A 13,558-nucleotide genomic window follows, 5' to 3' on the forward strand; every position below is an offset into this window, starting at 1 on the left:
GAACGGACATAATTATGGACGGACATTTATATGAACGCTAGAAGGCAATCAAAACCATAAAAAAATCCGAATTTTGTTGAACTTTTTTTTAAACGTTTTTTTTTTGATTTTAGCAAATGATTTTTAAATCCATTTTTATACACTAAGCAAGAAAAGCAGTCTATAATAAGTAAAAATGTTAAAATATGTGTACATGATCATTATCTAATATCACATATAATCTTCATCAAATGGGTTTTCGTGCAGGGAGATATCCCGGTTTGTCTTCTACTTTATCGAGATGGGTGGTATGGTAGAAGGTATCGTAGCTGACATAAGCCACCGAAGGTCGCCTATACCAAGTGGGGAGCTAGAGATAAAGCTTAAGCTGCAGTACTTTAGGCATTCAAGTATTTCTCTAGTAGATCAGTTGGGATCGTTCATTGCCCGGTACGACTACGAGTTGGACAGACAACCAGTTGTAAGACAAAATGAGGTAGAAGAAGCCGAAGATCAACTTCAAGATAGTGAATATCATGCAATAATGTGATATTTAAAATTCAGATTGTTAAAATTTTATGATACCTTGTTTTTATTGATTCAACGATATTGTTTATTTTAATGATAGCAATTGAAATTTACTGAAATTAAAAAGTTGTCATATTCTGGACAAAAAGTTCTAAATGGAAAAATTTTGACGGACTTTAACTTGGAGTTGGACGGACATTAATTGAACGGACTTTACTTGAACGGACATTAACCTGAACGCTAGGGCCTCCAGCGTTCAAGTAATTTCCGTCAAGGTATATTTATAATCACGTCAATTAAGGATATTTATTCAGGAAGCAGACACTCCAATCAAAACTTCAAGTTTCATTTTGAACCGAAACAACACATTGTGGGAAACGAATGTGACATAAAGTTCAATAAACATACTTTCCCAGCTCAAACAGAAGGTTTGCAGAACAAAATGAGCAATGTGTGTTCAGTGATGAGCCTGCGGATGTCTACGAGTACCGCGAACACGGCACTGGACTACAATTAGGGGAGCAAAATAACAATTTTCTGCTCCAGGAAGACCCTGCTAGAAATACAACCAGCAGTCCCGCCAAGACTGCAGGTGGTTCCTGTGTATATGTTGGCTCTCTGACCACTCCACTTGACTATGAGGACTCGGACGGACTATGAGGACTCGGACGGGCTTGACGATTAAGGAGCAGCCAGAACTTTATTACTTTAATACAACGCAACTTTCATTATTTGCGGTTTATTTGTTATTTAGTTTTGCAACCTCAATTTCTCGTTTTACGCTACCGAACAAAACCATGCTATAAAAATAGTTTAGTGTTTATTATTTTGTTTAAAAGTTATTGTTTTTTAGATTTGAATAGAAATATTTCTTGACAGTGTTTATTTTGGGAAGCTTTACTATTTTTGAAATGAATTTTATAATTATACTGTTTCACTTTCATTGGGAAGGGTAAGCAGATAAAGTCACATGTTACTCATTGAGTTATATGAAATGCGCGTAGAGTATGAAGAATATATTATTATAAACATCTCTCAAATCGAGCATATAAATATAACTATATCATAATTAATCACAGGATCTTATAATTAATTATGATATAACCATACAAAATAGTTTGCAACCAGTAAAAAATGGGATTTCTGAAAAGTGCAGGCAAATCCCGAATGCAAGCAATTACTACCGTAGTCAAGATAACAATATTTTACAGGAAAGCTAAAAGAAAAATAATAATTGTAGAAAATAATTTAGCGATAAAATCATAAAAAGAAATTTAATCATCAACTGTAAACTAGCGTATAAATTTACTTTAAACACCTCTTCTCTACTGTACAAAAGCAGCTATCAAAGCGATCATCTTAATTAAAAAACCCTGCGGTATAAACCCTCTTTCACTAGTTACTCGTGGTCATTGTCAATAAATAAAGCAATTTTGAACAACAATAAAATATCAAAGAAGAATTTTACTTGTCTCAGATTTGGTTCCTAAAGTCTGTTTAGATTTACTCAGGTGCAGCGTTCATGTAATACCTTCCGCCACCAAGTTGGAAGACTTGGCCTTCAGCGTAGGGGGTCTTGAGGCATACCACACAACGTGCAACTCCTGGTAGTTTTGTAAGGTTAGTTTAATTATCTTAATAATATTGTTATCTTGACTACGGTAGTATTAAACTTTTAATTATTTTATATTTATCATTCGGCATAGAAAGTGACAAGAAATTTAATAGTTAGGGTAAAATGGCTAACTTAATTAACAAAGATCAAATAAACAATGGATAATAAAAATGCAACAAACCTCTATCCTTAATGTCATCAACTCCGTTGTATACGCTTCCCATACCCCACATACCGGGTTGTAGGAGGTCCTGAATTATTGTTCGTCGATAAAAAAGATAATATTGAATAATGTGCCGTAATTATTGGTAATTTTGAGCAGCATAAAATTCTATTGAAACATGATATGTGCGATATAAAATTATTTTATAAATTAACCAACAACTGCACCTAACGAATTCATTGCTAACAAACAAGCAATAATTTAAAAAGTATGTTGTTCATAAATGTTATCATACCGGATTTCTTGCGAGCCAGAAGTCGATATTATTAGTGAAGAAGGAGCAGGTTCCTCGTCCATTGCACTCAATGAACATAGGGTTACTCATGGTCTCGTGGCAGGATCCTACAGACTTCAGTTGTTGTCCCATGCCCATTTTACCGGACTTGCCCTGTGTAATGGTGGTGTGAGGTTATCAACAATTAAACATTTTAGTAGAGTACGTGATTTTTACTTCGTGGAGATTATAATATCATTTATGATTATTTGTCCTTCGAAGCAATATCCCATTGGGGCTCGCTATTATCAACCAGTTAGCCAAATTTGATTAACTGCGTGTCAACCGTGCTCTATGAGGCCAATAATTGTTTATCGACAGATAACAAAGTTGTCATATGTAAAATGTTATTAATTACCATGATGTAACTGAATCCAGTCCAGAGCTCGCTCCATCCTGGATCACAAACTGGTGCAGCAACATCTGTGGAGTGCTTCACGATAGGAGCTTGAGTTCCCATACAGGCCTGCAGGATGGTTGGAATTATTGAAGGGAAATTTTTTGATTTGTGAAATAAGTAGAGAGTCGATTGAATAAAATGGTGAGATTGATAACTGATCCTTGGTGATAATTAAAGGAAACAGTGCTTTTGTCTTTCTAGGCAATCCATATATTATATAAAAATATCATTTTCCCGTAAAAATCTCGAAGCCAGCCTTTGAAGTCTAATAAAGTAATAACACTAATGTGATTTAATGCAAACTTTTAGTCCGAACTATTAAAGATCAGCAGATTTTCGACTGATAGATTGGATAATCTCGATTGCTGTATAGATTCCTGCAGACTTGGTCTAATTGCATTCTTGGGACTCTATCATGACCCTGTCTCTGATAGAGTACTATTCCGAATCTTCGATAGAATTCGTTATAAATGGAGATTATCATATTCTTGAATATACATCAATTGTTCTAAAAAGGCTCTTATGTACCAAATAGGTTATATTATGCAATCTTATTAAAGTAAAACCCCGATTTACCGCGGAGTTTGGGGGAAAGGAAACTTTCGTGGTTAAATCGGGGTTCGCGGTAAATTGGGGAGCGGTAATCAGGGTTTCACTGTAGTTTATGTTTCAGTCAAAAACCAGCGTTCACTACGTAGTTTTCACACAAAAGCTCCATCCATCTCAGTAGACAAATTGAAAACTTCTGCGCCGCAGAAGTTTCACGGTAAATCAGTGAAACCCTGATTTACCGCGCCCCGATTTACCGCGAACCCCGATTTACCGCGAAAGTTTCCTTTCCCCCAAACTCCGCGGTAAATCGGGGTTTTACTTTAATAAGATTGCATAATATAACCTATTTGGTACATAAGAGCCTTTTTAGAACAATCGATGTATAAATCAAGAATATGATAATCCCATTTATAACGAATTCTTTCGAAGATTCGGGAATAATACTCTATCAGAGACAGGGTCATGATAGACTCCCAAGAATGCAATTAGACTAAGTCTGCAGGAATTTATACAGCAATCGAGATTATCCAATCTATCAGTCGAAAATCTGCTGATCTTTAAAAGTTCGGACGTGACCAAACTTTGCACTAAATCACATTAATGTTATTACTTTATTAGACTACAAAGGCTAAGACACACTACTATCAATATAATCGCTATTATCCCTAAATCAATACTTCTAAGTCAAGGATGGCCAGCGCCGTGTTGCTAAAAATAACTTTAAAAACCATTTCTAACGACTAAACCGACTATTGGCCAATGACATGTTGATGTACATAAAATAATACATGTGATTAGTCCTAAACCCTGGCGAATAAACAATGATACTATTCAGTACTGTACTGAATAGTAGCAATGTTTATTCGCCAGGGTTTACGATACGAGTTAATAAAACAAATATTTAATAAAACAAATATTTATTTTTAATATCAATAATTTATAAATCAGGGGAGGTTTGAAGAGGTTTCAAGTGCCGAAGGCCACTGCTTATCTTTAGGATTTGAGAGTGACCTGTGCTTGAAACCCCCTCAACCATCCACTTATACGTCAATATACTTATTATACAAATATAGAAAAATATAATAATCTAAAATTGCCTATTGGTCTAGTTTGGTGACACAGGAGAGCCCAGTTGAGTTTTAGTTTAGGTTTTGGTTTTAAATCATAGTTTAAAAGGTTAGCCATGTTTCATGGCAGAGATAGATATCATGTGTGCAGAGCCGTACCGGATGTAGAATTTGAGATATAATATAGATTAGTTACCATGTATTAGGGTCATCTCGATTTTGGAAGGATAGCAAGTGCTTTTTAAGGTTAGATTTAATAATACCTGACGAGGCTGATAAGTCTGAATTTTTGGAAGAACCCGGGATTATTATCCCATCTTCATTAGCATCACATATTTCGAATACATAGGGGATGAGATCATCCCACATTTTTATAGAGGTGTACAAAAAGTTCTGTTGGGAGATATCTAACCTGATCAATAATGGGACAATCAGACGAAGTTTATCATTTCTAGGACAGAACAGTTTCTAGGACAGGACAGTTTACACTCGGTCACTTGTCAAGGCATGTAAGGTCATTCGGCGATATTTTCTTTGAAATAAAATGATGTATTTGTGTAACAATTTGAAAGTTTATTGATTTAAAAAAAAACTTGAAAAGATCTTTAATCGACTGGGGGACATCAAATTTGAGAATTTTGAATAGTTCCATAAATGTATGGTACATGTGCAGATTCTTCAGGTTCATAATTTTACAATAGCTTAGATGTGACATAAAAAGAGCATTGTATAGTTTCAAATATTCAGATCCGCAGAACTCAGTGCTGAGTTCTGCGGAGAATTCTGCGTAATACAAAACACTTGGTATATATTTTGTAGGTATAACTATAATATATCCAATATTTCACATGGCACATGTTATAACACATCTTAATCATTTATCTTTAAAGCTGAACTCTAGTAGCATCGATTAAGAGAATTTGCAAATTCATTCCCAAATCTGAATATTTGAAACTATACAATGCTCTTTTTATGTCACATCTTAGCTATTGTATAAGTTGCTGGGGTGGGATCCCTAAACATAAGCTGAATAACATATTTGCAATTGAAAAACGATGTATAAAACTGCTATTTGGTAACATTCCCAATTTTGATCATAAAGAATACTACTTAACCTGTGCACGTTCAAGAACTTATAACGAACATATAGCTAGCAAGAACTACTGTCTTGAACACACTAAACCGCTATTGATCACTGAGCAGAAAATTATGAACCTAGAGAATCTGCACATGTACCATACATTTATGGAACTATTCAAAATTCTTAAATTTGATGTCCCCCAGTCGATTAAAGATCTTTTCAAGTTCTGTCCTAGAAATGATAAACTTCGTCTGATTGTCCCATTACTGATCAGGTTAGATATCTCCCAACAGAACTTTTTGTACACCTCTACAAAAATGTGGGATGATCTCATCCCCTATGTATTCGAAATATGTGATGCTAATGAAGATGGGATAATAATCCCGGGTTCTTCCAAAAATTCAGACTTATCAGCCTCGTCAGGTATTATTAAATCTAACCTTAAAAAGCACTTGCTATCCTTCCAAAATCGAGATGACCCTAATACATGGTAACTAATCTATATTATATCTCAAATTCTACATCCGGTACGGCTCTGCACACATGATATCTATCTCTGCCATGAAACATGGCTAACCTTTTAAACTATGATTTAAAACCAAAACCTAAACTAAAACTCAACTGGGCTCTCCTGTGTCACCAAACTAGACCAATAGGCAATTTTAGATTATTATATTTTTCTATATTTGTATAATAAGTATATTGACGTATAAGTGGATGGTTGAGGGGGTTTCAAGCACAGGTCACTCTCAAATCCTAAAGATAAGCAGTGGCCTTCGGCACTTGAAACCTCCCCTGATTTATAAATTATTGATATTGTTTGATTGTGCTTGAAAAATAATTATTTGTTTTATTAAATATTTGTTTTATTAACTCGTATCGTAAACCCTGGCGAATAAACAGTGCTACTATTCAGTACAGTACTGAATAGTATCATTGTTTATTCGCCAGGGTTTAGGACTAATCACATGTATTATTTTACGTACATCAACATGTCATTGGCCAATAGTCGGTTTAGTCGTTAGAAATGGTTTTTAAAGTTATTTTTAGCAACACGGCGCTGGCCATCCTTGACTTTGAAGTATTGATTTAGGGATAATAGTGATTATATTGATAGTAGTGCGTCTTAGCCTTTGTAGTCTAATAAAGTCATAACATAGGAACATTAATGTTGATTTAGTGCAAACGTTTGGTCACGTTTTTGTAGAGGTGTACAAAAAGTTCTGTTGGGAGATATCTAACCTGATCAATAATGGGACAATCAGACGAAGTTTATCATTTCTAGGACAGAACAGTTTCTAGGACAGGACAGTTTACACTCGGTCACTTGTCAAGGCATGTAAGGTCATTCGGCGATATTTTCTTTGAAATAAAATGATGTATTTGTGTAACAATTTGAAAGTTTATTGATTAAAAAAAAAAAACTTGAATAGATCTTTAATCGACTGGGGGACATCAAATTTGAGAATTTTGAATAGTTCCATAAATGTATGGTACATGTGCAGATTCTTCAGGTTCATAATTTTACAATAGCTTAGATGTGACATAAAAAGAGCATTGTATAGTTTCAAATATTCAGATCCGCAGAACTCAGAGCTGAGTTCTGCGGAGAATTCTGCGTAATACAAAACACTTGGTATATATTTTGTAGGTATAACTATAATATATCCAATATTTCACATGGCACATGTTATAACACATCTTAATCATTTATCTTTAAAGCTGAACTCTAGTAGCATCGATTAAGAGAATTTGCAAATTCATTCCCAAATCTGAATATTTGAAACTATACAATGCTCTTTTTATGTCACATCTTAGCTATTGTATAAGTTGCTGGGGTGGGATCCCTAAACATAAGCTGAATAACATATTTGCAATTGAAAAACGATGTATAAAACTGCTATTTGGTAACATTCCCAATTTTGATCATAAAGAATACTACTTAACCTGTGCACGTTCAAGAACTTATAACGAACATATAGCTAGCAAGAACTACTGTCTTGAACACACTAAACCGCTATTGATCACTGAGCAGAAAATTATGAACCTAGAGAATCTGCACATGTACCATACATTTATGGAACTATTCAAAATTCTTAAATTTGATGTCCCCCAGTCGATTAAAGATCTTTTCAAGTTCTGTCCTAGAAATGATAAACTTCGTCTGATTGTCCCATTACTGATCAGGTTAGATATCTCCCAACAGAACTTTTTGTACACCTCTACAAAAATGTGGGATGATCTCATCCCCTATGTATTCGAAATATGTGATGCTAATGAAGATGGGATAATAATCCCGGGTTCTTCCAAAAATTCAGACTTATCAGCCTCGTCAGGTATTATTAAATCTAACCTTAAAAAGCACTTGCTATCCTTCCAAAATCGAGATGACCCTAATACATGGTAACTAATCTATATTATATCTCAAATTCTACATCCGGTACGGCTCTGCACACATGATATCTATCTCTGCCATGAAACATGGCTAACCTTTTAAACTATGATTTAAAACCAAAACCTAAACTAAAACTCAACTGGGCTCTCCTGTGTCACCAAACTAGACCAATAGGCAATTTTAGATTATTATATTTTTCTATATTTGTATAATAAGTATATTGACGTATAAGTGGATGGTTGAGGGGGTTTCAAGCACAGGTCACTCTCAAATCCTAAAGATAAGCAGTGGCCTTCGGCACTTGAAACCTCCCCTGATTTATAAATTATTGATATTGTTTGATTGTGCTTGAAAAATAATTATTTGTTTTATTAAATATTTGTTTTATTAACTCGTATCGTAAACCCTGGCGAATAAACAGTGCTACTATTCAGTACAGTACTGAATAGTATCATTGTTTATTCGCCAGGGTTTAGGACTAATCACATGTATTATTTTACGTACATCAACATGTCATTGGCCAATAGTCGGTTTAGTCGTTAGAAATGGTTTTTAAAGTTATTTTTAGCAACACGGCGCTGGCCATCCTTGACTTTGAAGTATTGATTTAGGGATAATAGCGATTATATTGATAGTAGTGCGTCTTAGCCTTTGTAGTCTAATAAAGTCATAACATAGGAACATTAATGTTGATTTAGTGCAAACGTTTGGTCACGTCCGAACTTTTAAAGATCAGCAGATTTTCGACTGATAGATTGGATAATCTCGATTGCTGTATAGATTCCTGCAGACTTAGTCTAATTGAATTCTTGGGAGTCTATCATGACCCTGTCTCTGATAGAGTATTATTCCCGAATCTTCGAAAGAATTCGTTATAAATGGGGATTATCATATTCTGAATTATACATCGATTGTTCTAAAAAGGCTCTTATGTACCAAATAGGTTATAATATATTATGCAATCTTATTAAAGTAATACCCAGAATTACCGCGGAGTTTGGGGGAAAGGAAACTTTTGCGGTAAATCGGGGTTCGCGGTAAATCGGGGCGCGGTAAATCAGGGTTTCGCTGTAGTTTATATTTCAGTCAAAAACCAGCTTTCACTACGTAGTTTTCACACAAAGCTCCATCCATCTCAGTAGAGAAATTGAAAACTTCTGCGGAATACAAAACACTTGGTATATATTTTGTAGGTATAACTATAGTATATCCAATATTTCACATGGCACATGTTATAACTGGTATCCTAAACCCTGGCGAATAAACATTGTATTATTTTATGTACATGTCATTGGCCAATAGTCGTTATAGTCGTTAGAAATGGTTTTTTAGGTTATTTTTAGCCAACACGGCGCTGGCCATCCTTGATTTTGAAGGATTATGTTAGGGATAATAGCGATTCTATTGATACTTCGGCCGTGATTTCACTGCCGCAGTTTAAAAGGGTAGGAAAAATTCCCCGCCGAGTCAAAACCCGCATTAGGTGACCCAATAGTATCTTTATAGAAATTAACCCTTGTTAACTCCGCATGCCACACCCGCCTATTATATTTGGAAACACGCATAACATTGTCGTATGAACTCTCTCTCTGCAGTCCAAACAGACCCCAAACACTAAAGCACTAACAGTCCCCTCTCCCCTAACTCCCTAATAAGCTTATGGTAAAAAAAAGAAAAAAAAAGCTTATGGTATAACATTTTAGCGAATCTTCCTGGGCTAACCCAATTATGACGCTACTTATGCACTTATGCAGCTACATAATATACAGTAATGAGAGAGAGTGAGCCCCGTAACTCTTGCCGTTCTGCTCAAGCCATTTTATGTAACATTTGTGGTACAAAACCATCAATTAAACCACTTACCACCTGCCGATTTAAAAAAAAAAACCATTTGACTTCCTCATAGTTTTGTCGGCACTATACCAAAAAACTGGCCCCGTAACTCTTACCGTTTTTTTGATTAAGCCACTCTGAAATTACACGCGGACAGACAAAACACACATACACACACACACACAAACATTCTGGGATTATTAAGGTGATAGTGTTCATTTTTTTCAAGCTGTACGATTCTTCTACCCTGCAGGACTAGGAGTATAGATCTTAGCAGCGGAGACAGGATGTCAGGAGTATCTTAAAATAGAACTGCAGGGTGCAGGAGTCATATTCAGAAATAAAATAGGGCGTCAGAAATATCGTACGGGATGTTAGTGTTACAGCGTGCTCCCTGATAGACAAAGTCACCAATTATTCACTTGAAGGGAGGGGACCAGCCGGGAAATATTAATTTCATGGTTATCGTAGGGGTGCCTTACTGATTGTCTGATTTTATTTGCAGCTCTGTATTTAAAAAAGAGTCTATTGATAGCGATTACTGATCTATATACTATTTAGGACCGGCATAGAAACAAGGAGGTGACTCCTTTGAATGTAGATTGTCTGTAAAAAGGGGTCACGGAGTTAGGTACAGTTAGCCACAAGAAAGTAAGCCGCTACTCATATATCTCGGAGTCAAGACCCACCAGAAACTGCCCTAGACGGATACACGCTATTTCACCGTTATTTCTATATCACCCTGTAAAGAGCTGTTGTACTGTTGCAGTTGTCTGGGGATTGTGAGAAAAGACAGTAACACTTGCAAATGACTTGTTCAGTGAGAACTGGTGACTATCATGGTTCTCACTGACGGACAAAATACAAACAAAAGGGTTTTTAGACCAGATAATTTTCTATGTCATATTACTCATGAGATTGCTAGTTCTAAAAGTTTCTAAAAGTTTTACTTACAACACATCTGGAGATATAAGGAGTGATAGAATCGATATCAGCCATTGGTTTGAGAGGTGGATCCTCCAGATCCGAGTTAACCAGCCAGTAAGATCGCTCTGTTCTGACAGCTTGTCTGCACACATCGTTACCTGGCAGGAAAAGTGTCAAATATTAAACTAATTACAACACTACAAATCTATTACATTTGTTGAGGACGTTACAGAAGGAATTAATTTAATGCAGTTTGAAGAATCCTAACTCTCCTCACGTCCAAAAATATTGACACCTAACATGTTTCCTTTTGTTTCATACTGCTGAAAAAGATGCTTAAGAATAAACAAAGATATTTTCGTGCGTAGTCCCATAGACCAACGGACTGTTCGTGTTTACTACCCGACATTATGCTGAATTTAAAATGTGAATAATAATTATTCACATACCCGTGAATTAAGTTGATCATGAATCGTTAAATATGAATTGTAAAATGCCACTGTAGGCTGCTGTAGTCCGGACCACAAGGTGTCGGTTGAAGTTTTGTGTCATGATTTAAGAATGTTGCTGGTATTTGATAAACACCAATCTTTTCATTACAGAATGACATGATTATGTGGCATAATTATTACACCATTATGTGGTATAATCATGTTTAAGTGATTACGGAAATGTACGGGGGTTTGTATGGCCTGGTATTAACCCATATTCTTCCACGGTACTTTTAAAAGTACGGTTCATAAGGAGCACCTCTGCAGAATATGCGAATGTATGACGTGGATTGTTTGGAATTCTTTAAATTTCTAACGGTTGTCGACAATTTTATTATTTTTGCAGAAATGCTGAATAATTGAATATCTACATCCTCGCTTTCACTTGTGAGAGCTTGGACTAGTATAATGAAATTACGCCCTGTTCTCGACCGGATTATTTTGAGCTTTAGGGAATTTTCCATTCCCTATTCATGTCATAAGTACAACAATTTAAGATATATAGTGAAGCAACAATAAATTTGAGTGCCTTATCATGGTCTAATCCTATAAGTTGTATTTAAGATTGATCAAGTATCCAATTCAAAAACCAAATTAACTATATGCTGCTAATCTTACTATCCTGACAAAAATCATTGTAAAATCATGATGAAAGTTGATAATCATTGTTGTGGTCAGATTTGTTTTCATTGAATAGGAAAATCACGTGAGAGGAGACGTAGAGATCAAATTAAAAAATAAGATCAAATATAAAAGAAGTAATCTCCCAAGATATCTATACTTACGATAGTTGACGCATGCAGTAGTCAAGACTTAAGCCTAAGAAATATGTTTTCTTAAAACATCTTTTTAAAGGGGAACTCCTCACCAATTAAAGACCGAAACTATGATTAAAAACAGTTTTATAACAAACACCCTGGATAGGTTTCACAACATTTTTCAGTTATGTCAATATAAAGGCCATGGTGAAGAGAAATTATCAACCTTAATAATCTCAAGAAATCTGTGTGTGTGTGTATGTGTGTTTGAAATATACAAAAAAAGGGAGGAGTTACGGGAATGTTTTTTTCGGTATAGTGCCGACAAAACTCTGAAGAAGCCAATAAGGATATTTTTTTTAAATCGGCCGGTGGTAAGTGGTATTAATTGATGGGTTTGTACTCTCTGAAAAATGCCTGGCAATTTTTTAAAGGCCTAACTCAAAATTTCAATACAAGACTTAAGGTCGAAATGCGATTCTACGTTGATTCTGAAAATTTCATGTAAAAATATTGAAACCCTATTGAGTTCTATTGTTTTGAGCGAAATCAGTTTTGCAAATATCGCGAACTGAGATATGGACGATTTTGTTCATTTTTTGTGATTATTTGCACACAGAATCCACAGTTAGGTAGATACTGAGCTGATAATCATAGAGAATGTGTAGTATAAGCTTACCTTTCATATAAAGTTGGTTTCATTCAAAAATATTGATATTTTACCAATTTATGGGCCAAAATCGATCAAATTTGGTGCGTATGCCCAAATATGGTCATATGGTTTTTGACTCATAACTCAGTCATTTTTTGCCCAATCTTGATGAAAATTCATATACTTGTTTAGGGGACCACTAGCTACAAGTAAAGCACCTAAAATCTGGGTTTTGGGCATGTTCAGGGTATTTGGCTAAATTGGGCCTAATTTGGACCAAATATGGGCGTGGCTGCCCCGCGGGCACCGTTTGGCGGTTGGGGTCGGGGACCCCCTCAAAAGTTTGGTCACTGGTCCTAGTTTGTTGGTCAACTGCTATCTCGAAACCAAGTTTCACAAAAAAATCAGGGTAAACGTGGTACAGAGTTTACGGCCCTTGTGATCATGGTAGGTGGTGTCACTGGTGCCTAACAATGACTTAATTGTCCACGAGAAAGAACTGATTATGCGACTATGTTTTACTGACTCAGCGGGTAAATACTTCTACCCTTTTTAACTGCGGCAGTGAAATCCCAGGACTGATATAATATATTTTGATTTTGCGAAAGCCTTTGATAGCGTTTCGCATGACCTCATTTTAAGTAAATTAAAGAATATTTTTAATGTCGATGGACTAATGCTTAAATTTATTAAGTCCTATCTTGAGGGGCGACAACAACAAGTAGTGATAGGAGGCCAAACGTCTTCTTCTCTGCCAGTTCGGTCTGGTGTCCCTCAAGGTTC

General features: G+C 35.5%; 1 protein-coding gene across 1 annotated transcript in view; it reads right to left on the reverse strand.

The window, feature by feature from the left end:
* Nucleotides 1-1,480: 1,480 nt before the first annotated feature.
* LOC134825209 (collagen alpha-1(IV) chain-like) overlaps nucleotides 1,481-13,558 on the reverse strand; it is a 32,492-nt gene continuing 20,414 nt past the window's right edge. Inside the window, exons 27-31 of the mRNA XM_063837360.1 lie at nucleotides 10,902-11,032; nucleotides 2,978-3,085; nucleotides 2,581-2,733; nucleotides 2,304-2,373; nucleotides 1,481-2,111 (exon numbers count right to left, since the gene is read on the reverse strand). Coding sequence (XP_063693430.1) covers nucleotides 2,011-2,111; nucleotides 2,304-2,373; nucleotides 2,581-2,733; nucleotides 2,978-3,085; nucleotides 10,902-11,032 — 563 coding nt within the window. The 3' untranslated portion in view covers nucleotides 1,481-2,010. The remainder of the gene's footprint in view (nucleotides 2,112-2,303; nucleotides 2,374-2,580; nucleotides 2,734-2,977; nucleotides 3,086-10,901; nucleotides 11,033-13,558) is intronic.

This window comes from Bolinopsis microptera, chromosome 13, assembly GCF_026151205.1.
Source record: "Bolinopsis microptera isolate Bmic1 chromosome 13, MBARI_Bmic_1.0, whole genome shotgun sequence".
NCBI classification, from domain to species: Eukaryota; Metazoa; Ctenophora; class Tentaculata; order Lobata; family Bolinopsidae; genus Bolinopsis; species Bolinopsis microptera.